At 42.0% G+C, this 26178-nt stretch overlaps 1 protein-coding gene across 1 annotated transcript in view; it reads left to right on the forward strand.

Moving 5' to 3' along the window:
* SPOUT1 (SPOUT domain containing methyltransferase 1) overlaps positions 1-26178 on the forward strand; it is a 742081-nt gene that overhangs the window by 329043 nt on the left and 386860 nt on the right. Inside the window, exon 8 of the mRNA XM_044058122.1 lies at positions 24226-24324. Coding sequence (XP_043914057.1) covers positions 24226-24324 — 99 coding nt within the window. The remainder of the gene's footprint in view (positions 1-24225; positions 24325-26178) is intronic.

Consider the following 26178-nt stretch of genomic DNA (forward strand, 5'->3'; position numbering starts at 1 on the left):
GAACGAGGAAACCCATACATCGTACCTGAAGTTACTAGAATCAGTCACCATCCAGCCCACTACCATACTGTTGGGTGATTTTAACTACCCCTCCATTAATTGTGAGGCATACACAACCACTAACATGCAGGCCCAAAGATTTCTTGATTTTATAAATTCAAATGCCCTGGGGCAGCTCGTTTGCACTCCCACTAGGGGAACAAATATCCTAGATCTGGTGCTGACAAGTATGGGAGAGCACTGTCCCCCCCAGTATAGTGGCCTCACTGGTAAGATCAAATCAGAAAGCAATCTCCCTAACCCAATAACTTTAAGAACCTCTCTAAGGTAAATTACCCCTTGTTAATGGATGGCATAACTAGTTTCCAAGCTCCCCCAAATCCAGAAAGCACAGAAACCTAAGCAGAGGTGTATGCAGAAGCTCTGTGTGACCATATAAACACCTGCATAGAAACAGCAGCACCAGACCGAAATAAACCCAGGTTAGACTACAAAAACAAGCCACCCTGGTATTAATAGGTTGTACAACAGAAGGAAGAAAATCCTGTCAAGAAATAAGAAGGAATGTGCATAACAGAGCAGAAAGTCCCTAATTAGTTTAAACAAGCGAATCAAGGAACTAGTCAAGTGTCAGAAAGCAGACTTTGAGGTAAAATTACCCTCCAAAGTTAGGGTAACCATAAGGCATTTTTCAGTTACATCTACAACCTTAAGGACAACACCCAAAGGTGTGCAAAGTTAGTTGTAAATGGTGTCCCCTATACACAGCCAGAAGAGATAGAAAATTTGCTGGCCAAAAAATTCAGCTCAAATTTCATGTCCCCATCACCCTAAGAAATACCTTGCACCACTCCACTGCCGATTATCACCAAAGAACAGGTTGCTAATGTGCTCTCTAAAGCCGAAAACACAGCTTCAGTGGGACCTGACAATGTACCAGGTTTCCTGTCAGACAGCTTAAATCAGGACTTTCAGGTCTATTAGGATATCTGTTTAATCACAGCCTCCAGAATGACTTTGTCCCACTAGAGTGAAGGACAGCAACAGTCATCCCTTTACATAAAGGGGGCACATCTACTGACCCAGGAAATTACAGACCCATAAGTTTGACAAGTCTTATATGTAAGGCCATGAAAAGAATAATCATTGATCTGATAAGTAATGACATAGGAAACCTCCAAACACTAGACCTGACCCAGTTCAACTTTGTCAGGGGCAGGTCATGCCTACTAAATCTGGTGGATTTCTTTGAGAAAGTCATTAAGGCTGTGGATGAGGGTAAAACAGTACATACTGCCTACCTTGACCTGGCCAAGGCATTTGACACAATTCCCCATTCTAGTCATATAAATAAACTGTCAAACCTGAGCATAAATCCCTATGTCACCAGATGGATAGCCAGTTGGCTCTTGGATAAGGATACATGTAGTTAGAGTGAATCCAGATGCAGAAAGAGGCCATTTAGTAGTGGTGGGCCACAGGGCTGAGTGCTGGGACCATTCCTGTTCAGAATATACTTCTCTGAAGTCAAGGCTAATGAGGAAGGCCTCTGGATGACAAAGTTTGCCAATGCCTGCAAGCTGGTGGTAATCAGTGAATCCCCCAGCAATGTAGATATCTTTTAGGAGGGTCTAGATCAGATAAACGATTTGTGCTAGAACTATGGCCTAACATTAAATGCAAAAAATGCATTATCATACCCTTTAGGAAGTCAAATACTCCTGCAGCTTGCAACATAAATAACACACCCCTAACAGTAGATTCAGAGGTAAGAGATCTAGGTACATGGATAGATAGATAGCCTGAACTTTGACCACCACATGCCCACAGTGGTGAGGAAGTCCTAAGTGGCTAAACTTATAAGTAAAGGTATGCATTCAGATTCGCGGAAATTATAGACCCCCTGTACTTGGCCTACATTAGACTAATTAGACTAATAATAGAGTACAGTGCCGTTTGGCATGTACTTGACTAGGCATTTACAGCTGCTGGAGCAACCTCTGAGATTCCTCACAAAGAAAATACAAGGTGTAAACAACATATCCAATACGGATAGTCTAAAAGCCTATCCCTTTACTCTGTCTCCCACTGACTATTAAGGGGTGACCTATGCCTGACTTACAAGGCACTCACAAATCCAGCCCTGATGGAGCTGCTACACAGCCGCTAATCATAATGCACTAAGGTCACCTGCTCTAGGGATGTAACCTTAGTCACCAACTCAAAACAAAACATGCTGGAGAGACAGATATGTGCCTCAAAGATTGCCCCTTCTTTGGAGCATTCCTGTTCATATTAAGCAGAGACCTTCCCTGGTCCTCTTCAGTTGCAGTTTGGATCAGTGGATGGAAAACCACAAATTCACACCTGGGGTAGCCCCTATGTCCCTTATGGACAGGGACAGTCAGTAAGACACTCAAGGCATAGGCACAAACCCATGCCATCCTGTTGCCCGTGGGGCCATATATTGGGTAAAATCAGGTTATATTGGCTAGGCTTGTAAGGGCTTTTAATCTGTTAGCCTAGTAATCTCCTACAAACCTATGAATCAGTGGTGGGATTTGAAAACACATTTTTATTACAAAGGTCAGCTAACCAATGTGAAGCTGCATCTCAAGAAATAATAATGTAAAAAAGCTAGTGTCCACTTAAAGGGATGAAGATTCTCATTCTGTGTAGTATTTTCTCTCAGCCTTATCTAGCTTCTTGCATTAGCAGACTGTGGGTGTTCCTCACTCACTACTATTCCCAACCCCACTTCATATGCATGTGTACACAGTAAAGATTTAAGTAAAGGCAGGGGCAACCAAGACTGACCTTGAACATAAGATAGCTTTCAAGTGATGAAAATCATTATCTGCTTCTTTGGTCCACATTTTCTGGATAAGCACCTTCCTTTCTATTATGTCTGTCACAGGACAGGCTGTAGTAGTAAAAGTGGGTGTGAATTTTCTCTAGTAGCTTGCTAGTCCTAAGAATGCTTTCACTTGGCATTTGGTACTGGCTCAGTACCAATTAAAGTTTTCATAATTAAAATAAACTCATCAAAGGAATTCTAATTGTAACCCTAAACATTCTATAAAGTACACAACAGTTTTGTGTCATATGATCATATAAAACCATGACTGGCATGTGGTGTGAATGAGTGAGTGCGTGCGTGCGTATGCATGTGTGTGTGTGTGTGCAATTTTTTTTTCAATTATTTTTGCCTAGGTAACTTTTGTCATATGTTCGTAGGCAAGTACTAAGCTAGCTGCCTTTGCAGGCCAATTTAAGCATAGATAGTTTTCCTTTTTTGTGCTTAAAATAACCAGTCGCATTTGGTTATAGGCTGGCCATATCTATCCCATGATTGATAATTCTATATTGCCCGTAATGAGAATAACAGGGATAGTACCATAGATAATTTGAAGCGACCCATGTATGGGTTAAAGCATTAAGGAGCTGCATCTGTCCATTAGTAGTACAGGGAACAGTCCTGTCATTTTAAATGTCTGCTGCCAAGAGTCCGGTTTCTCACTGAGAGAAACCTATGATGTTGTTCAGGTTCCATTTATTCTGTGTGTAGGTTTATCAACTGGATCTCCTCTTCTGTTATTCCACATCAGCATCCTTCATCACTTTAATGGTTGGAATGTTCTAACAAGGCTCAGTAACAAGCACTGTGGTTTCTTCACTTTCATGTTCTTCAGTGACTAGCTTTAACATCTGTGATTTTATGATAAATATATAATATATATGTGTGTTATATTCATTAGTATTTTCAAAAAGGAACTGGCAGAACAAAGCTACTCTGTCCACCTCCCCCCCAACAGGGAGTCTGGGGCACTGGACAGATTTGGGAAGCGTGTCTATGCTTTTGTGACCTTCTCTTTTAGGTCAGTGAATTACTTGGCACATTTTATAAGACGTCAGAGGGATTTGTTCAGAGAGCTCTCCAAATCTGCTCTGGGACCATATCCACTGAGGTAGAGAGCAGTATATCCTCACAGTTGGCTACCCTTCGTTCCATTTCAGATTCGTCCATGAGGCTTATCTCACACATGGCTGAAGGTACCTCACAGACAGCGGGTTCCATTAGAAGACCTGCCTGGATGTGCTTGTGTGACTTTGCTGAATGCTTCAAATCTTCCTTTGTCAGTGCTACCTTTGATTTAAGTTTTTTATTTGGCCCGAAAGTTAAAGACACACTCTCCAGATGTGAGCAGGACAGAAAAACCCTGTCAGCTGTCGGTTGCATTTTTTGACCCCCTCAATGGACCTTTTTCTAGGAATCAACAAGATTGACATAAAATGTGGTTCAGAAAATCCCAGGGCCCCTTCCAAGATCCATGAAAAGACAGTTCCCCCAGCGGTAGAGGGGGCAGCTCTAATGGAAGACGGCATCCCCATGGCAGAGGTGGTCCACATAACCTGGGATCTAGAGATACTTTCGTTGATAGATCCTGTCAGCACTTCTGAAAGGAGGCCCAACTGGCCATCTCTGGAGGCAGTCAGGGGTCGTATATCCTTGCACCAGAAAGCCTGGCTAGAAAGTAAAAGATTCATGGGTGCGGAGGCTAATATCCAGAGGTTATATAATACCATTTTTCCATCCACCCCAGCACGGTATGAAACAAAATCCCACATTCTACCCAATCAGATGGAAGCAGCAGCAATAGAAATAAACAAGCTGCTAGAAAAAGAGTCATCCAAAATGTCCCCTCAGACCAGCAAGACCCCTGAACTTATTCATCATTATTTTTATTGCCAGAGAAAACAGGTGACTGGAGACCAATTTTGGATCTCAGCTAAGTAAATTGACTAGTTCAATAAGCAAAGTTCCAGATGGTCACAGTTCCCTTCTGCCTTTTCTGCACAAATAGGACTGGATGTGCCCGATAGATCTTCAGGATGCGTACTGTCATATAAAAATGAACAGATGGTCCAGGAGATATCTACAGTTCTGGCTGAGAACCAGTAATTACCAATTCAGAACTCTGCCCTTTGTCTCACCACAGCCCCCAGGGTGTTTACCAAGTGTATGGCAGTGGTATCTGCTCACTTGGGATTCCAGGTGTTTCCATATTTGGATAACTGGCTTATAACTTTTCCGACCAGGCATCATCTGATTCAGGCTCGAGACTACTTGGTTCAGTTATGCTCTTGTCTGGGAATTTCTGTCAATTACAACAAATCTTATCTCAAATCAGCTCAAATATTGGAATTCATTGGTGCTATGTTCAATACGGTCACTCAAACAGTTTCTCTCCCTCTATCCAGGGTTCAAATAATTCATTTCCAGGTCAAAAAGATCATTCAAAAATCTTCTCTTTCAGCTTGTCTGATCCTCCAAGGATTGGTATCCATGTCAGCGGCAGTCACTCTCGTATTGCTGACAAGGTACCGTATGAGGCTTCCTCAGTGGACACTTGCAACTCAGTAGTCCCTTCTCCATCAACCATTATCCAGTCAAGTCAAACTAATGCAAACTTGCAAAAATTACCTTCTATGGTAGATCCATTCTAGTCAAATACAAGAAGGTTGTCCCTTTGTTCTCCCTTAACCCAAGGCCATAGTGACCACGGACACCTCCCAGATTGGGGGGGGGCACTTCTTGGAAAGGATGGTCCAAGACACACAGTTTCCCGAAGAGGCCAACATGTATATCAGTGTCCTGGAGATGAGACTGTCCTATCATTGCATGCCTTTCAAGACACGCTCCCTACTGGGACTATTGCGATCCAGACAGACAATATGTCGGTGGTCTGGTACATCAAAAAAAAAAGGGGGAAACCAGATCTTACCCTCTTTGTCGAGAAGCTATGAAAGTATGGCAATGGGCAATCTCATCCAGTTGCTTTCTGATAGGAATGCGCATCCAGGGGAAGTCCAGAGTGATTGCAGACATGTTAAGCAGGTCTATTCTAATGCCTCATGAGTGATCTCTCAACATGATGGTGGTGGAGAGGATTTTCCATTTATGGAGCCAACTGTACTACATTCTTTTTGCATCTCCCCTAAATAACAAAATGCAGCAGGCTTTTTGCCCCAATCCCTCCAATGGGGGGATCTCTGAGAGATGCTTTACTACACACTTGGCCTTCCAGTCTACTTTACACTTACCCATCATTACCCCTCATTCCCAAATTTCTTCAGAAAGCATCTGGATTGAAGAGCACAGTTATCCTCATTGCCCCTTACTGGCCTGGTCATATTTGTTTTTCCTTTCTTTTGCCTTATCTTCTTCGTACACCCCGGATCCAACTCCAGACCTACTGTCTCACCCAACAGACATGATTGATCTGGACATTTCAGGTCTCAGGTTGACCACATGGTTTCTCCAATTCCATTGACTGCTAGACAGCACTGGCTGTCCTCCCTTGTCTGTCATATTCTGATATCATCTCGCAAAGCCACCACTGGAAAGGTTTACAAAAGTAAATGAAAAAGATTTGTTGTTTGGGCACGTAAAAGTATTTAGACCCCTTTTCAGCACCGATTTGTAAGGTTCTTAATTTTTTTAGGTACAATTTTTAATGAAGATGCTAGCTCCTTAACTGTGAGAGTACAATTAGCCATTATTAAATTTTCATATAGGAGTAAATAATTCAACTTTAGCACCTTCCAAACTTTGCCTTTCTCAGAGTAACTTACCTGCTTAGACCTTTGTGCTCCTACTTGGGATTTAAACATTGTTTTGAAGACTTTAACCCAAGTCCCTTTTCAACCATCAAGTGTGAACTAAACTTTTTGACCTGGAAAACTATCTTCTTGGTTGCTATTACTTCTGCCAGAAAAGTTTCGTAATTACAGGCCTTGTCATCTAAACCTCCTTATGTGATTTTTCATAAGGACAGAGTATCTTTAAGAAGCAATCCTTCTTTCTACCTTTCTTGTATATTTTCTGTATCCCCACTTTGCAGTTATCCCTGTCTACAAAATATCCTTCCTCCATTCTCATGCTGGTTTTATTCTTAGAATACTTTCTGCTACTTTATGAATATGATATTCTGTATGGCTGTTTTTATTCTTCTTAAGGATCTTTTCCCAAAGTCCCCACACTCTCCTTATTTCATGAATTTCCTCCATTTCACGATCATCCCTTTCCACTTTGAATTGTAACTTTCTACTTGTGTTATACATATGAGCCATAATTGTGTGGCTCTGAAATATCCCTTCAAATTAGGTAATCCTAAACCACAATGTTCTTTGGAAGGATCAGCTTATCCCACTTGACCATTGCCCTCTTCCCTTCCTAGATTAATTCCTTCAACTCTTAATTATTTTGTTTTTAGGTTCAAAGGTAGGTACTAGGCTATTGGCCCTAGGGCCTGTTCAAGCCTAGCCAAAAAGGTACCCTGGCTTTTGCCACCCAAGAAAATTATTTTCCTGTGCCCCTGTCAAGCAGAACCACAGAAGTGATCCCCGGGGTGAATTTCCTATTACCCATCCAATCATCAAGATTTTTCTTGAAGAGTGCTAATGAAGAGCTCTGTTTGACGTAGATAGGTCGTCTGTTCCAGAGCGTGGGAAGTCTCTGGGACAGAAATCTATCCCTCCAGCATGTTCTGTTTATTGTGGTGACAAAGTTTAGGTCTCTAGAGTGTGTAGCTCGGAGGGATTGGGATTTTTTTAAGTGGAGCATGTCCAACAGCTCTGGGTTTGACATAGCTTTGTATGTTAGGCAGAGATCGCCTCTGAGTAGGCGATATGCAATGGAGTAAAGCTGGAGTTTTTTGAGTCGGTCTGCGTAGGACATCTGTTTGAGGCCAGTAATCCTCTTTGTGAGGTATTGTTGTAGATGTCTTGTGAGGTACATACCAAAAGGGGCGTTGTACTCTATAATGGGTCTAATGAGTGATGAGTAGAGGGGAACAATAACCTCTTTTTTTCTGGATGAGAAACCTTTTGTGATGTGTGCCACGTAGAAGGATTTCCTGACCACTGTGGCGATGTGATTTTCAAAGGAGAGACTACTGTCCACCTGTGTCCCAAGGTTTCTTATCACACTTCTGGTGTTAAGTAGACTACCTCCTATGTGGAATTTCATGGGTACAGAGTTTTTACCAAAGGGCATGACAATGCACTTTTTGGCATTGAGCTTGAGACCATGGCTTTGACACCAGTCATCTGTCTCAGTGAGGCCCTTTTCTAGGATGTCCACACCATTAGGAGTTTCGATTATGGCTCCTAGTTTGCAGTCATCTGCGAATTTAGTTAGCTAAAGACCTTCTGTGTTAGCCTATACTTCAGAGAAGTAGATACCAAACAGGAGAGGACCCAGGACTGAACCCTGTGGCACTCCACTTGTCACTGGTCTGAAGTCTGATTTGGAGTCTGTAACTTTCACAGTGCGGGTTCTGTCAATAAACCATGTGGCAACCCATCTTGTGACATAGGGATTTATACGTAGTTTAGTGAGTTTATCTATAATTCCAGAGTGGGGGAATGGTGTCGAACGCCTTGGCGAGATCTAGATAGGCTGTGTGAACCACCTTACCCTCGTCTATGGCCTTGGTGATTGCTTCAAAGAAATCTATCAGGTTTAGGAAACAACCCGGACTGTGTGGGGTCCAGAGTTTGGATATCACTAATGTCTTTGTTTATGAGTTCCATGGCCTTGCAGAACAGGCTCGGCAGGCTAATGGGGCAGTATTTCCTGGGGTCTGTTGTGGCCCCCTTTTGTGGACTGGGATAACCATCGCGGTGCACCATTCAGTGGGCACAAAGCCTGAAGTGCGGCTATGATTGAACATGGTACTTAGGTGGAGTTGTAGTTTGTGTAGAATGCAGCCTGGGATGTTGTCAGGTCCCATGGATGCTGTGTTCTTGGTTTTGGAGAGTGAGGTTTTTACCTGTGAAGTTTGCCACTTCTGTCTTAAGAAGAGTGAAGTTGGCTTTGGAGAAATTTTTTACAGTTTTCCTAATGGGAGGTGGGAGCGGGATATGGATGTCTAGGGTGATTAGCTTGTGGTCGGATCTGACCAATGAGGAGCTGACATTGGGTGTGGAACACTGGTCGCCCATGTTGGTGATGACCAGGTCTAGGCTATTGCTGCCCCTGGTGGGGGTGTGGATAAGTTGATCCAAGGCGTTGGAATTGATGAATTCCAGAAAACATTGAGCAAAAGAGTTGTTACACGAGTAGTTTTCCCAGTTAATGGTGGGGTAGTTGAAATCACCCATTATTAGGGTGTTGGGTTGTGCCTTAATATTTTCCAGTGTATCAAGAAAAGAGGAGTGGGAATCTTGGGGCATAGTGGGGGGTCTGTAGCAATCTACAGTCTGGATTGCGGTTTTGCCCAGAGTTAGTTGAACTTGGATAATCTCTGATGCATTATGCTGAGCAACTAGCTTGGAGGTGTGGAAATCCTTAATGGATATGGACACGCCTCCACCTTTAGTGTTTCGGTCCGGGTTTGGTGGCCAAAAAGTGTGGTATGAATTATAGCCTGGTAATGCAGGGGTGCCCTCTGGAGCTTTGAACCAGGTCTCTGTCACTGCACAGATGTCGATGTTCTCCATTTTAAGGAGTGCCTCGAGTGAGTGCATTTTGAGGTTTTAGACGTCTAGCATTGAGTCGCATTACCCTCAGATTTTGCTTGCTTGTACCTGTTATGGTGGTGAATTTGTCATTTGAACCTTGCCTAAAAAAGGCACTATAGGGGTGGCAAGAGCCTTTGCCAGTATCCGGAATCCCAAGGGCAAAAGGTGCAGGCCATCTCTGGCAGACCAGCGTGGTCTGTCGATCATGTCATCTCATGCAGACAGTTACTGTATTCCCTTAGAATGACACCAGAAGCTTAGCCAATTGTTGAAGTTGATCATTTTGTCCTTGTACTGTGGTATCATTCTGTGTGATGGCAGGATGCTACTCAGGGCTAGGGTCATACCTGCCTGGGCTGCAAGATCGGAGAGTTCCTCCATTTCTCTTTTCATGTAGTCCAAGGAGGTACGTCTCAGGTCATTCACACCGACATGGACAATGACAGAGTCATATTTGTACTTGTTGTGGGGTGACCTGAGTGCATGCATTGTGGCGGATCCTGGCATCTGACAGGCAGCTGACAGTAACTTTCTCCTTGTTTAGCCTGGTGAGTGGAACATCAGTGTGCCTGACTATAGAGTCACCTATGACTAGAGTGTTGGGTACGTTATGCCTTATGGGCTGTAGTTGAGTGGCATACTGAGTATGTGGGCTATGTGTCATTTGGGTTTTGTTGGGGGTGGAGGTTGCTTGCATTTCTGCTTTGGAGGTCTTGGTTTTTTGGGCAGATTTTTACTGAGAGCCTCTGCAAATGTAGGTGTGTGTTTTTTGTGCTTCTGTGTGTGTGTTTTGGTGGTGTAGGTTTTGAGGTTGTGATGAGTGTGGTGCAGTGTAAGTGTTTACCTTCACCTCTTGACTGTCGAGTTTTAAACCCCTTTATTGAATTCTGACTTGTGACATAGCAATCTTATATTTATATAAAAGAAAACAAACCATATTAACATGTTCTTAATTACAAACATTATATATTACATGCATTTCTCTGTACAATATAATCAATCCAACTTTACATAAGTCAGTCAGTTCCTGCTTTCCCTTAAACCTTATTCCTCCTCCAAAATATTTTTCTGCATGTATTGTTCCCACAATTTATATTTTGTATGCAATTTGCTCCTAACAATTTCAACAGATCCCACTTCCAGTTAGTTCATCTCTGTTACAGTATTCACTGCTTCAAATATGTTTTGTTTGGACTTTGATTTCCATTTTCTAGTAATTGCTTTTTGGCAGCCACTAGAATTAAACTTAACAAGGCCTTGTTTTATCTTTGCAATTGAGATCCTGTATCCTAGTTCAAAAATAAATAGTAATTTACTTAGTTGCACTCATTTCCTCACCCAGTATTCCTGACAGAGTACTCTGTAGGGAATTTTTGAAGACTACCAACTTATTACACTCAAAATAAATAAAATAAAAGCATATGTTCCCAGTTACCTCTTCCTTCCCCTTCACACCTCCAACATTTGCCATCTGCCTGAGGAAAATTTGTTTGGAGTCTGCATGGGGTAAAAAAAATGCCTATGCAAACACTTCCTAGCAAAAATACTTTGTTGCTTATTTGGGAGCCATACATATGTCCTCCCATTGTTTCTTTGTGAATTCTTAACTAATCTCTTTTCCCAATCTTTCCTAACCTCTTTTGATTGATTGATGTAGTTTTCATACACTATTTTATATGCCCTACTAGGTATCCCTTTTTTAACAGCAGCTTCTTTTCTAGATTCATCTAAAAGCTCTACTAGTGCAGGTCTTGCACTTAGGATTCCCATATCCTTTGCCTTTGCCTATATGCTAATGTCAATCTCTGATAGAGAAGGCAGTCTTTAGCCTGCAGTCCAGATGTCTTCTTGGCTTCTTCCAATTCTGTTACCTTTCCTTCTCTAATAATTTACTCCCAGTACCATGGTTTCTTTGCCAGTTTCTTCCAGTAAATTCCAGTTATGGTTTATTGCTGTCATCCCAATCGACAGAATCTCCTTTCTCCATTCCCATGTTGGCTTCGTTCTCAGAATACTTTATGAATATAATATTCTCTATGAATGTTATTATTCTCCTTAATGATATGAATCCAAAATTCCACACACTCATTATTTCTTGAATTTCCCTCTACTTCATCATCATCCCTTTCCACGGTGAATTTTACTGTTCTGCTTTTATGTATAAAAGCCTTAACTGTGTAGCTCTAAAGTGTCTCTTCAAATCAGGTAATCCTACTCCGCCTTGCTCTGTTGGAAGGATCAACTTATCCCATTTGACCCCTATACCCCCCCCCCCTCCACTCAGATAAAATCTATCAACTCTTTTTTAATTGCTGTTGACAACTTCTCCTCTGGTTGATAAAAATGTGCCTGACTTCTGTATAAAACTAAAGGGAATAAAAACAATTCCACTGCCTTTATCCTACTATTCATATCCCGTTTCTAAGTTTTTATATTACCTTTTGTTTAGTCTCTTCCCACATATCCTTAGCTGTTGTAACAGAAACATTTTTAATCCATACTCCTAAACACTTCGTCTTACTATGTCCCCATAAGTATGGGTATTGCTGAACCAGCCAATTCTTGTGCGGGTACATAATTTACGGCTATAGTCTTTGTTTTGTCTTTATTAATTTTATATCCCAAAAAGACTTAAACTGACTCAAAATGTTCCACAACACTGAGATGTCCTTTTCTGGATTTACCAGGTACAAAATAATGTCATGCGCAAGTAAAGACAACATTTGTTTTTTTACCATACCAGTTATATCTTTGAATTTCTCGTTTCTTTATTTTCTTTGCCACTGGCTCTAAGGGAGAGCCACTCTTGTCAGTCCTGGGAGAGGAAACCGTGAAGGCTTCCCTGTTTTGCCATAATGTGCCCATCCCTGGGGAAGATGTTGCTGTGATTAATAGCACTGTTGGTACGAATTTTCCTGTCAAAAAGAAACAGAAAAGTAAGCATGTATCTACTCCTCCTCAAATTTCTTTAAACAGGAATAGTTTACTGGGTCTGGCTAAAGGTTTAGTTCAGACTATTGATCCTTCTTGTAAAGTCATTTCTGATGGAAGAAAGAAGGATACTTATTTTCCTGAAGAGATTCAAAATTTTGAATCTGGACAGGAGGATGAAAGGACAGATACAGGGTTTTCTTCTCAGATTTCTAATTCAGACTCAAAGGCAATTCAGTTTTTGACTGTTCCTCTGGTGGGGGAGGGGGTGTCTCTTTTTCTAAGACCATTTCTAGAATGTGCCATTGTTTGCATTGGGAGTCCCTCAGAAAATAGTATGAGCTGTTACAGAAGGAACTTCAGAACCTGCACCCATTCCTACAGTTCTGTCAGCTTTGGATTAGGGTCTATATTAAATCACCAAATGCTTAAAAAAGCGAACGGTGTTTGATCGACCCTATGTAAGCGAAAGCTTACAATGTCGAAGTGTCAGAACAGTGATTTTTTTCCAAGGGAAAACAAATCGCTGTTCCAACAAAAAAACAAACAAATATCAATTTCAAACATTACATTAAGTGGGGGCTTCACCCCCCCCACCCCCCCTACTTAAATATACCAACTCCGAGACTGCACTACAGTGCCGAAAATGGCAAAGTACCGAAGCAGCCAAGTGAATTCTTTCCCAGGGAAAGAATTTGCTTAACAGCCACTTCGATATTTTGCATTTTCAGCCTTTTCAGTTCGACCAAGACACATTCGAAGGAATGCGTCTTCGATCTTCTAATATAGACCCCTGGATAAGGTGTTTGTATGTTACTGTCTGCAATTATCCTGACAGTCAACCAGCTGCCCCTGAAAAGGCAGATAGGATGTATAAAGTTCCTCAGTCTTTTAAGTATTTATGCACTCTTTCCAAACGTCGTCCAGCAGCTATAGCTGTAGTTACCCAATCTTACCCTACCTCTATTAAGAATAGGAAGATTATTGATAAGTATGGAGAAAAGTGTTTGCTTCTGCAACTTTGATTTTCAGAATTTTGGATTTCCAGGCAACTGTGTTAAGGTGTGTTCTAACTAATTGTGAAAGTATGAAAATTTTTTTTATCTGTAGTTGATTCTTGTAAGGAAAAATCTGCTTTAAATAACTTATTTTTTTCTAGTGTTCAAGTCAGTACACATTGTTTACAGTGTATGTACGACTCTGTTGATACTTAAGTGCTATAGCCACAGGGACTGTTTTGAGGAGGTTTATATGGCTGTGTTCTCAGAACCTCACAAATGATAAAAATGAGTTTTAAATTGTCCTTTAGATATTAATTTAGTTTTTAGCCCCAATGCTGCAGAGGTGATCAAAAAGTATGGTGAAAAGGGCAAGCTGATACAGGGAATCTCTTAAGATTTTTCATCCCTCCTTTTCCAAGTTTCCAAAGGAGTTCTGTAACTTGTACAATTTTGTTAAACAAAATAGTCTCACCAACACACACGTAAACTTTTAAGAAGAAATAGAAGAAGGTTCCAAGAAGAATTCTGGAAACTCCCAAAACCAAGGACAGTTTATTAAGTCAGAATAACTACTTAAGAGACTTTGTTACCCACTCCTTCCCTGGCAGCCCCTTTTTTTAATTTCAGAAAGTCTGAATCTCCACTTTTCTGTTTGCCAACAAATAGTTTTAGACAAATGGGTTCTGAAAATCATTTAGTGCTGCAGGTGGCAGTAGGAGGAAATTCCTCCTTTTCAGGGGATAAATCCTCATCTTCCAGACTAGACTTTTTTGTCCCCGCTTGTCCTTCATCATATACTATACCAGGGAGTGATAGAATAAGTTTCTCCTTCCAAAATATGAAAATGGGTTTTATTCAAGAATGTTTCAGCGCCAAAGAAAGAAGATGCTTGGAGACCATTTCTGGATCTTTCTTTCCTAAACCTGTTTGTGGTAGTGCCCATATTCAGAGTGATATCATGTCACAACCTGTTACCTCTTTTTCCTCATTTAAGTTTCCTTGTAACATTAGATTTAAAATATTCCTATCATATTCCTATTCATCCAGATTTCAGGCATTTCTTAAGGTTTTGTGTGAATGGATCACATTATCAGTTCTGTGCTTTACCGTTGGTTTATCCACCGGAAAAGGAGTTTTCAGAAAGTGTCTAAATCCAGTTGTAGCTCTATTTTTACCTCATTGCAGCTGCATGGTATCCAGGGTATCCATATTTTTCCATGTTTAGATGATATGCTTATCTTTGCAGAGTCTCTTTCAAAGTGTCAGGAATCCCTTTGTTAGGTGAAAGAAAACAGGAATTCCAAGAGAACATTCAAAAGTCTTTCTTGACTTTGTCTTGTCTGATTGTGTTTCTGGGATTGTCTGATTGTGTTTCTGGGATGTCGACTAGACCCTGCAGTTCAAAGAGCTTTTCTTCCACAGGAAAAAATGGATCTGTATCTAGATCTACTTCCAGGGTTTTCCACTCGGACTTCAGTCATTGCAAGGAGAATACTTCAGGATTTTGGGTCTCATGGCTTCTATGGTTCTCATGATACTCCTGGCAAGGCTCCACATGAGAAAGATACAGTGACATCGGAATTTAGTTTCAGCACTAACGTCCCTTGTCTTTTGCAGATGCCAGTGTTGTCTTTTTTTGTGTGTGTGTGGTTTTTTAGAAGAGAAATCACTTGGTGGAGACAACAAGTATCCCTAAATCCAGGTCTCTCCTTCCCTGTTCCAAAGCAGTCAGTCACCTCAGCACCTCAGAACTTGTTTGGGAAGTAGTTTCAGGGGGGATAAAAGTGCAAGATGTTTGAGTCACCAGGAACAGACACAAGTGTATAAATATAAGAGATGCTTGTCATGGTCAAGGCACTCAACTCTCTGAATCATCTTTGGTCTCCGGGACCTCTTCAAGTTGTTGGATACAATACCACAGTCATGAGGTACATCATGAGGTACATCAGCAAGTAAGGGGGATCCAAGTCATACACCCCTTTGCAGACTAGCCATGTTAGCTTGGGGTGTAGCTTCACAGCACAGCCTCACTCTGCAGACATCCTACGTTCTGTCAGAGCAGAATTGTGTGTCAGACAAGCTGAGCAGGGCAAGGGCAGACCCTCATGAATGGAAACTAGACCAGAGGAATCTTCCAACATTTGATCACTCTGTGGGGAGTTTGTCAAATAGGCCTTTTTGCTGCCTCTATGAATAATCACCTGGCAAGATTCTGATCCAGGACTCCATACAAGGAGGCCTGGAAGTCAGATGCCTTTTCTTTTCCTTGGACAGGAATGATTCTTTATGCTTTTCCACCCTTTCCATTAATATCCGGGGTACTTCTGAAGATTGACAAGGAATCCCCCAAGATCACTGTGGTAACTCACTTGTGGCCAGGCAGCCATGGTTCTCCCTTCTTTTGAAAATGGCCAGGGGCAATTGCCAAAGCTTTCTCACAGACTGGAGCTACTCGTACAAGAACAGGGATGTTTGGTACAGCCCTACACCAATCAACTCCAGCTGACTTAGGTACCTGTTTACTGAGCACATGTACCAGGTACTAATGAAGACATTAGAAAAATCAAAGATTCGCAGATAGAAAAGGTTTTCTAGTTGGTGCCAGCAACATAACCAGCATCCTTTCAGGGCTAGTTGCTCTCTGGCTTTATATTACTTTTGTAATTTAGTATCCTATGGCCTTTCTTGCTCCTCTTTCAAGGTTTATTTATTGGCCATTTCAGCATTTCTGCCCATGGGTCCTCCTCTTTGAATGCATTCTCATATCAAAATGTTTTTGAAAGGGGTTTTATATAATAGACCTTAAAGAAACCTAGCAGCCCTGCCTTAGGATCTTAATTTTGTGTTAGAGAAGCCAACAGATGCTCTATTTAAGTCAGCTAACCTGGCTGAGTTGAGGCTCTTAACATGCAAAAGAGTTTCTGATTGTTCTGACTTCTGCAAGAAGACTATCTGATTTGCAAGCTCATATGGTAAGTCAGCCTTATCTCATTTTCCACAGGGACAGGATTTCTTTGAGAACTAATCCTTCTTTTATGCCTAAAGTGGTATCCCCAATTTACTTTAAGCTAAACTAATCATCTCCCCATTTTCTTTCCTGAATATAAAACTGAGGGAGAAATGATATTCCATACTTTGGATGCCCACAGACAACTCGGTATTGTCTTGACAGAACTAAATCTTTCAGATCTTCGTTTCAATTTTTCATTTCTTGTGATGATAAAAAGAAAGGGCAACCTATGGCCAAACAGACCATTTTCATATTGTTGTGTAAGGCTATTAGCTTTTGTTATACTTAGCACAACAAATCAATTCCAGGTGGGGTTAAGGCCCATCCTACCATGGCCTTGGCTTCATCTATGGGTTTTTGAAAAGGGTTGGATTCTAGAAGTATTCTAGAAGCTGCAATTTGGTATTCTGTATATACTTTTACAAAGTGCTGTAACTGTGAGTTTAGATCGGGCTTTGCAATGACTGTTTTCCAGGGGCTCCTGGACTCTCTTCCTTCCACCTTCCAAATGTAGTAAGCTAGAGTAATCTACCCATATAGCTACAGCTACTACAGCAATGATCTATATGATGAGCATAGTACAGTTATGTAAGTAACTTACCGTAGCTGTACATGATGTTCATCGTGTTTCACTGTTGCAGTCATTACACTTGGGTTATCCTGCTGGCAGGCTACCCTCAGTCGGCCTGAATTCCAAAGTCTAGGTCTGGCGTCAGTTGCTGTCTCCTCTTCCCTAACGTCAGTGCGCCAGGGGTATAAAAGATGCAGCCGACGCCATTTTCTTCAGTCTTTCTTGCTGCGTGATGCCCAAAGCAAAAGCATTTCGCAAGTGCCGGTCGGCCGACTCCTGAGATTTTCAAAAACGAATTTCAGATCTGAAGTCTTCATTAAAGCTAAGTACCCGTTGGGGGAAACTTTTTTCTTGCTCCAGTCCGATGTCAGAAAAAGTTAACAATTGTATTTCTTGTGGGAAGCAAATACCTCATAAGAATTTTCATTCTTACTGTATTCCTTGCCTAGGCCCTGATCACAATGTTGCTAGCTGTCGGTTTTGTGCTAGATTTAACCAATGCACTATTAAGCGTCGGAACGATTCTGCCTTTCATTACTTTGGCCGAAGGTTCAATTAGATAATGCCGTCAGAACAGCCGACGACCGGCGTTTATAAAAAGTGCAAGGAAAAAGAAAAGGACAGGCATCCGAGGTCCAAAACCGACGACGAGGCTTCCGCTAAGCCAGTCACCGGTTGGCCGGTTCTCAGTGAGGTGCTTTTGCAGCCCCTGACGCCCACTACCTCAGAGCCACAGGCCGCTGACGACTCCCACGTGGAGCCAGCTAGGCCTCTGGATACTCAAGGTATTAGACACTCGGAAACTATTCCCTCAGATGGGTTCGGAGCCGCTGAGCAGGCATCGGCTTCTGAGGGTGTTTTCAGACCTACACAGTTATATGTAAAGCCTACTTCAGCTTCCAATGCAAAGACTAAACCAGTTCTAAAGACAAAGAAACAAGTACAGCATTATCCTGGACAGACTTCCATGCCTAAAAAGCAGATGCTCAAAATAGCCGAAGACCTAATTACCTTGATCAGGGGTTCCCATCCCCCCTCCTGACAAGAGGCCTAGGCAAGAGACAGAATATGAATCTTCAGATCAGGTTTCCAATTCCTCTGACTCCTCTTCTGAACAGGAGCACTCTCTTCCTCCTTACGAGGATTCTGATGCTGAAGAATCTATCCCCTCAGCCTCACCGCCTGAGGATTATTCTTTTGGGGAAACCCTGCATACCATGAGGGAGCACCTCCACTGGGAGAGCCAAGACCATTCAGAATATAAGAAAAGGCTTAGAGATTTTCTTTTACTACCTCAGCACAGGCCTCTGGCTATTCCTCCTGTGTTAGACATTGTAGATGATGTATTTTCAGAGTCCGGACTTTCTCCTGACTCTTTACCTCCTGCCCCTGTTAAACCAGACAGATACTACAGGGTTCCAGATTCACATAAATTTCTTTATAAAAACCCTGCTGCTGACCCAGAAACTATTTCTCAGGGTTCCAAAGGGGTCAAGGCTTCTACTGCAAAAAACCCTATTCCCTCTGATAAAGATTCAAGGGCACTAGACAGATGGGGAAAAAAGGTTTACACTTCTGCTACTTTGGCTATGAGGGCTTTAAATTGTCAATTTCATATGCTTAAATATCAGCAATACTTAATGTCACTGCTAAAACAGAAAATGTCAAATTCTGATTGTGCAGAAAATAAGGAAATGCAAGATTTATTGCATGCAACTGAACAAGTGGGAAAGCATACATTGCAATGTGGTTTTGATTCTCTGGGGGCCTCTTGCAGGGCTGCAGTTACAGGTTCTGTCATTAGGAGGCATGCTTGGTTAAAGGAACAGAATCTGCCTGATCATGTTAAAGCAAAATTGTTAGATGCTCCATTACAGCATGATACCTTATTTGGTGTTAAAGCAGAGGAGGTGTTGAAGAAAATGGAGGACAAAACGAAATCTATGCAAACAGTAAAGGATTTCTTACAGGGACAGCCACTCGGATTTAGCAGGAACTGGCCTACAAAGAACTGGTCCTTTCCGGTGTCAGACAGGCCACAAAAAGGCAGATACAGACACCCCAGAGACAGATCCCAGCCCCAGGGCTCATACAGGCCCAAACAGTGCGGCGCTTCTACCTCCAAAAGCGGAGAAGACAAATCACAGCCATACAGGAAACAGTCCCAATGACTTTCCTCTGCCAGCACCAAGCACTTACCTTTTGGCAGCCCCCTTAGGGGGAAAACTAGCACTTTTTTTCTCAAAATTGGCACATGATCACCCAGGACAAATGGGTCTTGAATATAGTGTCCCAGGGCTACAGGTTCCACTTTCACACGCTGCCAAGGGCAAAAGGTATGCCAGACCTGCCACACAATCAATGGGCAGAAGCACAAAAACAAGTTTCATCCCTCATGGACATGACGGACATTCAGTAAGTACCACAGCAAGAGCAGGGACAAGGATTTTACTCAAGACTTTTCTTGGTACCCAGAAAAGACAAAGCCTGGAGACCAATACTGGACCTGTCTATTCTAAATACATTTCTGGACGTTCCAAAATTCAAAATGTTGACTCTGCAGCAGCTTCTGCCCATGCTGGGCAAGAGGGCTTGGCTGGTAACTTTGGACCTAAAAGAGGCATACCTGCATATTCCAATCAGACAGTCTTGCAGACGATACCTGAGATTCATAGCTGGCTCAATGCACTACCAATTCTCTGCACTGCCCTTTGGCTTATCTACTGTGCCCAGGGTCTTCACAAAATGCCTGGCACCAGTAATTGCATTTTGCAGACAAAGAGGAATTCAAATATATCCTTACTTGGACGATTGCTTTTTTCAAGCAGAGAACAAGGACATTCTACTAAAGCATCTGGCGTTTGTAAAAAGATTACTAATTTGCCTAGGGTACACACTAAATGAAAATAAATCAAAACTAGTACCCTCTCAAGAGATAATATTCCTGGATGCAAGTTTAAATACAACTGCCCAGGTGGCTTATCTCACACCAGACAAACAAAGGCAACTGACTTCTTACTTCAAAATGTTGGCAACAAAGACCCAGGTATCTGCAAGAAAACTTCTGCAGGCTTTGGGCTTCATGGCATCCTGCATTCTGCTAATTCCATATGCCAGACTGCATATGAGGAAACTACAATGGTATCTAAAAAGTGTTTGGACTCAACATTGTCACAGCCTGGAAACATTAATTACCCTCATTCCTTGCCTGCAACAGGAGTTTCGATGGTAGGCACAGGCCTGTCACCACAACAAGGGACAGCCATTCACCCTACCCACAGCCAGGCAGGTCAGTAACAACAGATGCATCAGATTATGCCTGGGGGCCCACATGGCAGGAAAATGTATTCAGGGCACATGGCCCACAAGCCAAAGGCATCTTCATATCAATCAAAAAGAGATGCTAGCTGTTCAGAATGCCCTGACAGCTTTCAAGGATCTACTCCATCCAGGGCAACTACTGATAAGGACGGACAATACTACAGTCATGTGGTTACATAAACAAGCAGGGAGGCACACATTCCTACCCCCTCTGCAGACAAGCCATGACTTTGTGGGACACAACATTGACTTATCAAGTACACCTGCAAGCACAGTTCCTACCAGGAAAGAAAAATACGCTGGCAGACGAACTAAGCAGAAACTTCACGGATCCCCACGAGTGGAAACTGGATCCACAAGTCTTCAGCATGATAATAAAGAAATGGAGATGCCCAGACATGGATCTATTTGCCTCCCCTCACAACTGCCAACTACAGAGATTCTGCACAAGGACTTATCACAGACAAGCATGGAAAGTGGATGCTCTATCATTCAGCTGGAAAACCCTTACAGTATATGCCTTTCCTCCTTTGCCTCTCCTCCCCAAGGTACTCCTAATAGTCAGACAGGGGAAGCCAAAAATGATTCTGATTGCTCCAGACTGGCCCCGCCAGCATTGGTACCCAGTCCTATAGAGCTTGTCTCAAGGCCCAGCCTGGACATTGCCTCTAATTCCTCATTTACTAACCCAACAAAACAATCTGATCATGCACAGCCAACTCAGAACCCTAAATCTGGCAGCATGGCGGATAATGTAGCCATTCAGAACACACCTCTCTCTAAAGCAGTGATGGATGTTATTTTGAAGGCCAGGAGGCCCAGTACCAGAAAATCTTATGCAGAAAAATGGAAAAGATTCTGTGCTTGGAACCAGGCACAAGGAATTGACACGTTTGTACCAAATATTCCTTAGATTTTACAATACCTAACTGAGATGCTGGACAAAGGCCTATCCTTGTCATCAATTAAAATCCATGCCTCTGCCATTTCAGCTCATTACAATACGGAACCACCAATTTTTTCACATCCGTTGCTAAGACAGTATCTCAGAGGGGCCAAAAACATAAGACCTCCAAGGAGAGCGCCAATACCTGCATGGGACCTCAATTATGTCTTGGAAAAACTCACACTGCCGCCTTTTGAGCCAGCCAATACAGCTGAAATAAAGTTCTTATCTTGGAAAACAGCTCTGCTCCTAGCAATAACCTCTGCAAGATGAGTCTCAGAGTTACAGGCACTCATGGCTGTGGAACCTTTTATCATTTTCCATCCAGACAGGGTTTCTCTGAGGACGAACCCGACATTTATGCCTAAGGTAATGTCCAGTGTGGCCCTTAACCAAACCATTCATTTGCCTACTTTTTATCCAAACCCGCAGAATAAGGGTGAGAGACTCCTGCATTCTTTGGACATACACAGACAGGTACGCTTCTACTTGGACAGAACTAAGGCTTTCAGAAAGACTGAGCAACTCTTAGTAGCATATGCTGCAGGATCACAAGGAAAGGCTATCTCAAAGCAGACTATTTCAAAATGGATAGGCCACTGCATTCATTTCTGCTATTCACAACATGGCAAATCAGTGCCTAAGGGCATTAGGACACATTCAACCAGAGCAGCAGCCACTTCAGCAGCCTTCCTCAGAGGAGTACCAACCAAAGACATTTTAGAGGCTGCAACTTGGGAGTTCAGTGCACACTTTTACCAAGCACTACCACTTACCTCTCTACTCTAAATCCAGAGCAGGCTTTGCCACTGCAGTTCTGCAGGGCCTTATAGCCTCTCCTAATCCTATTTAGACACAGCCATCCAACCTCAGCTTTGGGATTCAACCCAAGTGTAATGACTGCAACAGTGAAACACGATGAACATAGTACAGTTGTGTACCTACCATAAATGTAGATGTTAGAGTGTATTCACTGTTGCAGTCCAGGTTACCCACCTACCATCCCCTTTTTCTTTGCTGGGACTTATCTGTACTTCTCTATCCTATACAACCTATGTGGTGTATTTGCTTGTAGATGAAGAAAATGTTATTTTTGTGCATGCATACCTATTGGCATAATTTTCAGCCTTCCAATTTGGGGGCACCTGACATCTGGGGCAAGAAAAACTGAAGAAAACTGTGTCGGCTGCATCTTTTATACCCCTGGCACACTGACATCAGGGAAGAGGCGACAGCAACCGACGCCGGACCTAGACTTTGGAATTCAGGCCGACTGCAGGTAGCCTGCCAGCAGGATAACCCAAGTGTAATGACTGCAACAGTGAATACACTTTAACATCTACATTTATGGTAGCTACACAACTGTACTTTCAAATGATCACCGCAGCAGTAGCTGCTCCCTCCCTCCACCCCCCTTGCTTTTTTGTGTGTTCTTTATGCCAGGATGTGGTTATTTATTTTTTGTTCTTTCTAGCATTGGCCTTTCAGGACTCAGCCTACCTCTCTCTGTTGACAGGAAAACTCTGAAGGGCTTGACATCCAGACTTGTCTTTTAATCATCTCAGCTCAAGCTGCCAGATGGTTTGGGTGTGTGGAAGGTGCCCTGAAGCTTTGGAAGCTGACTTGTTATATTCTTGGCAGGATGTAACACACACAGCTAAGACTACTGCAACAGTGATCATTCATCCATCTACTGTTATGCTAAGTTTACTTACACAACTGCACTTTCTCTTATTTGTGCTCTTGTCCTGCATAAAGCTGGTATACTGGAAGTAGTCCGGAGAATCATACAGCAGGATTATGAGGAGAATTACAGAGTTCTGTGAAGAATCTACAGGACAATCTGAGAACTGTCAGAGGAGTTGCAGTATAATTAAGAGCTTTCTTGGGAGAGCATAAGAATCAAGTCAGAGACTAGTAAAATCCATATAAGAAACTCTTCATTTGGCACTGAATAAATAGACTGTAAAAGAAATGTCAGGAAAATATCTGAGGAGATGACAGTAAATCAAAATTGCCCATCTACTTGTAAAAGTAGATTCTCCCAACAAATGATGATTATCAATGAACCTGTATGTGTGTATACATATATGTACTTGCGTACCATTTACTCAGCACAAGTAATTTACTCATACAGCTTACAGCTAGGAGCTGCAAGAAAATGTACATAGTGAGTTAGGTTCTAGTGCACCCACTGTAAACTTATAGTACTTGGTGTATTGTGAAATGTAAATGTTGCTTTTGCTTGCTAATTAATAATGAAACATTTTCAGCCATATTCACATATTGTCTTTGGCATTTCTCTGAGTAGCTCTGAGACTAAACACTAACAGAAACATCTTTAAAGTGCATACATCCATTACAGGTTACAGTCACGCATGCCTACAATCAGTCTGAAATATTGTAATTCACCTGCAGCATGTCTTTGGGATTTGGGAGGAAACTGGACCACCTGGTGAAAATCCCATTGGAAAAAGGGAGGACTTGCAGACTGCATACACAAGGGTATGCTGGATGGGAATCAAACTGGCAAATCCAAGTGCTGTGAGGCAGCTATAATGACTGTGCTACTTTGCTTGCACTATTGCTTTGTGAAATTTATCAACTCTGAACTCCATTATGGCAGTTAAGTTTTGGCAAAATGTAATGGTCTCCAGATGGCTTCATGGCAAAGATGAAAGTGTTTACTGCCTACTAGTTGAAAGCACTTCAACGGTAGCAAGACAGCAATGGGAGGGAATTCGATTTTTGTAGTGTCTTAGAAATTTTGATTAGGTTTACCTTTAGGCAAGCAAAATATGTTGTAGTTCAGCCAGTAACAAAAATAATGCTGACTCAGATGTCAATTGTTTCACTAGATTTTTTCAATGTTTTTTTTTAAATAAAACTTTAAACATGTTTTATTTTTTTTTTGCAGACACTAAAGTCTGTAGAGGAACTGCTGTAGCACCTCACATTCCACGAACAGAATCCGGTCTTTACTGGGGTTACAGTGTCAGGCTCGCTTCATGCTTAAGTAAGCAATTTGTTTCAGTTTTTTTTTTGGTAAATCAGACATTTTGCATTGCCTCTACCTTCTATAGTAGAACTTTTATATCAATTTGGTATGCCCAGGATGTTGTCACTGTTAGTTAATTTACCTGTGGAACATGACTTTTTCTGGTTTAATATAGGGAGAGATGTTTATAGGATCGTTTTCTTAACAGACTACTTGAAGTTTCTCTTATTATTATCTAAAATGTTTGGATTACCATGGGAACTTATTAGCACCATGTTTTTCATGGCTGTGCCTTTGCTTCTGTATGTAAATCTGTGTAACTGTGGAGGTGCAGATGGCTTCCATATTTCTTGTTAAGATGTTTTACATACTTTTTGAAGATTCTCTACTATCTTTCAGGGGTGTAGCTAGGAATTCATATTTGGTACTGAAATCTCATTTTGTTGCCCCCCACCACCCACCTATCAATTTAAAAAATGTACTCAACTCTCAAAATGTTGCCCCTATATACTTCAGAAAGGGGTACACTATTTTCAGCTGTTGCCGCTTATAAGCATAACAAGAATATTTTAGGAGGTACTCTACCTGTCTTGTAAGCATGTTTTGAATGGTGATGTATCACAGACACTAGTTTAGATGGTCCTAAATATCCTGTGCTGTTACATGTATAAAATGTCCAAAATGATATTCTGAAAAAATGTACTCATTTGAGTACACTGAGTATGCCTAGCTACACTCTTGCTTTCTTTAATCCCAGGACAGGACTCATTTGCAGATTTGATTTCAGTTTTCATCTGCTGTACTTCTGGATCTATGTCTGCATTTTGCCCCTTGCCTTGCTCATTCTTAGTGTACAGACATAAGAAATTGTAGTGTATTAAGGCCAGTAAGCTGACCTCATTTCATATGTGTAGCCCCCCACACACACACACACCCATAGCTACCTCTTAGCTTTAGCCATCTGATTGTGACTTGTATACATCAGCTGTTTGTTTTTCCCCATTAGCCATTTAGGTAGAATAATTCCCAATGTTTGCCATCTTTATTACAAAAAACAATTTTTAATTTCATATGATTTTTTTTTTTAATTGGATGTGCTCACTAAGCATTAGTGCCTCTTCAGGAGTAACCAGGAGTACTGGACTGGTTAACTGATTAGAATTAGTGCAGGGTGTGTACTGAGATCCAATGATAAAAGTGCAGACAGTGTTCAAACTTGCAGGGGGATTCCCAGTGGGAGTTGGCATGCATCATGGTTCAGCCCTGAGCCCACTCCTGTTCAAACAGGATGAAAGAGCTAGATCAACTAAGCTGCTGTATGCAGATGATGTGGCACCACAAGCATACGTTGAACAGGACCTTCATCAAATGGCAGGAGAATGGAATGCACAACTGAAGGCACATGGGGTATAACTGAGTTAACGGTAGTGGCAGCAAACAGGAAGCTCAGTAGAAGCTTAAAACTGAGATAAAAGAGATAACCGTAGAACAGGGTTAATAGCTTCAGGTATCTTGGAGGTGTGGATGAGGAAAAGGGAAGGCTGAATGAGATGTCAAAGCCAGAATCAGAGGCACTGCAGCCAAGTGTCACAAAGTGTAACTAGTAGTGTGCGACAGAAGAATACCAAATAGGCTGGAAAGTAAGGTGCAGAAAACAGTGGTGCAACCAGTGCTTCTCTTTAGCACAGAAACCTTGGCAGTGAAAGCAGAGCAGCTGAGGAAGCTTGAGGTGATAGAGAGAAAGTGCCTGAAATGGGTAGTAGGTTGCACATTGTATGACAGATGAAAATATGAGGACATTAGAGCAGAAGACAGAGGAGAGCAGGTTATGATAGTTTGTTCACATATGCAGGAAATCAGAAGACATTTTGG

Source organism: Protopterus annectens, chromosome 16.part0 (assembly GCF_019279795.1).
Source record: "Protopterus annectens isolate FY-2018-M chromosome 16.part0, PAN1.0, whole genome shotgun sequence".
In the NCBI taxonomy this organism is placed as follows: Eukaryota; Metazoa; Chordata; order Ceratodontiformes; family Protopteridae; genus Protopterus; species Protopterus annectens.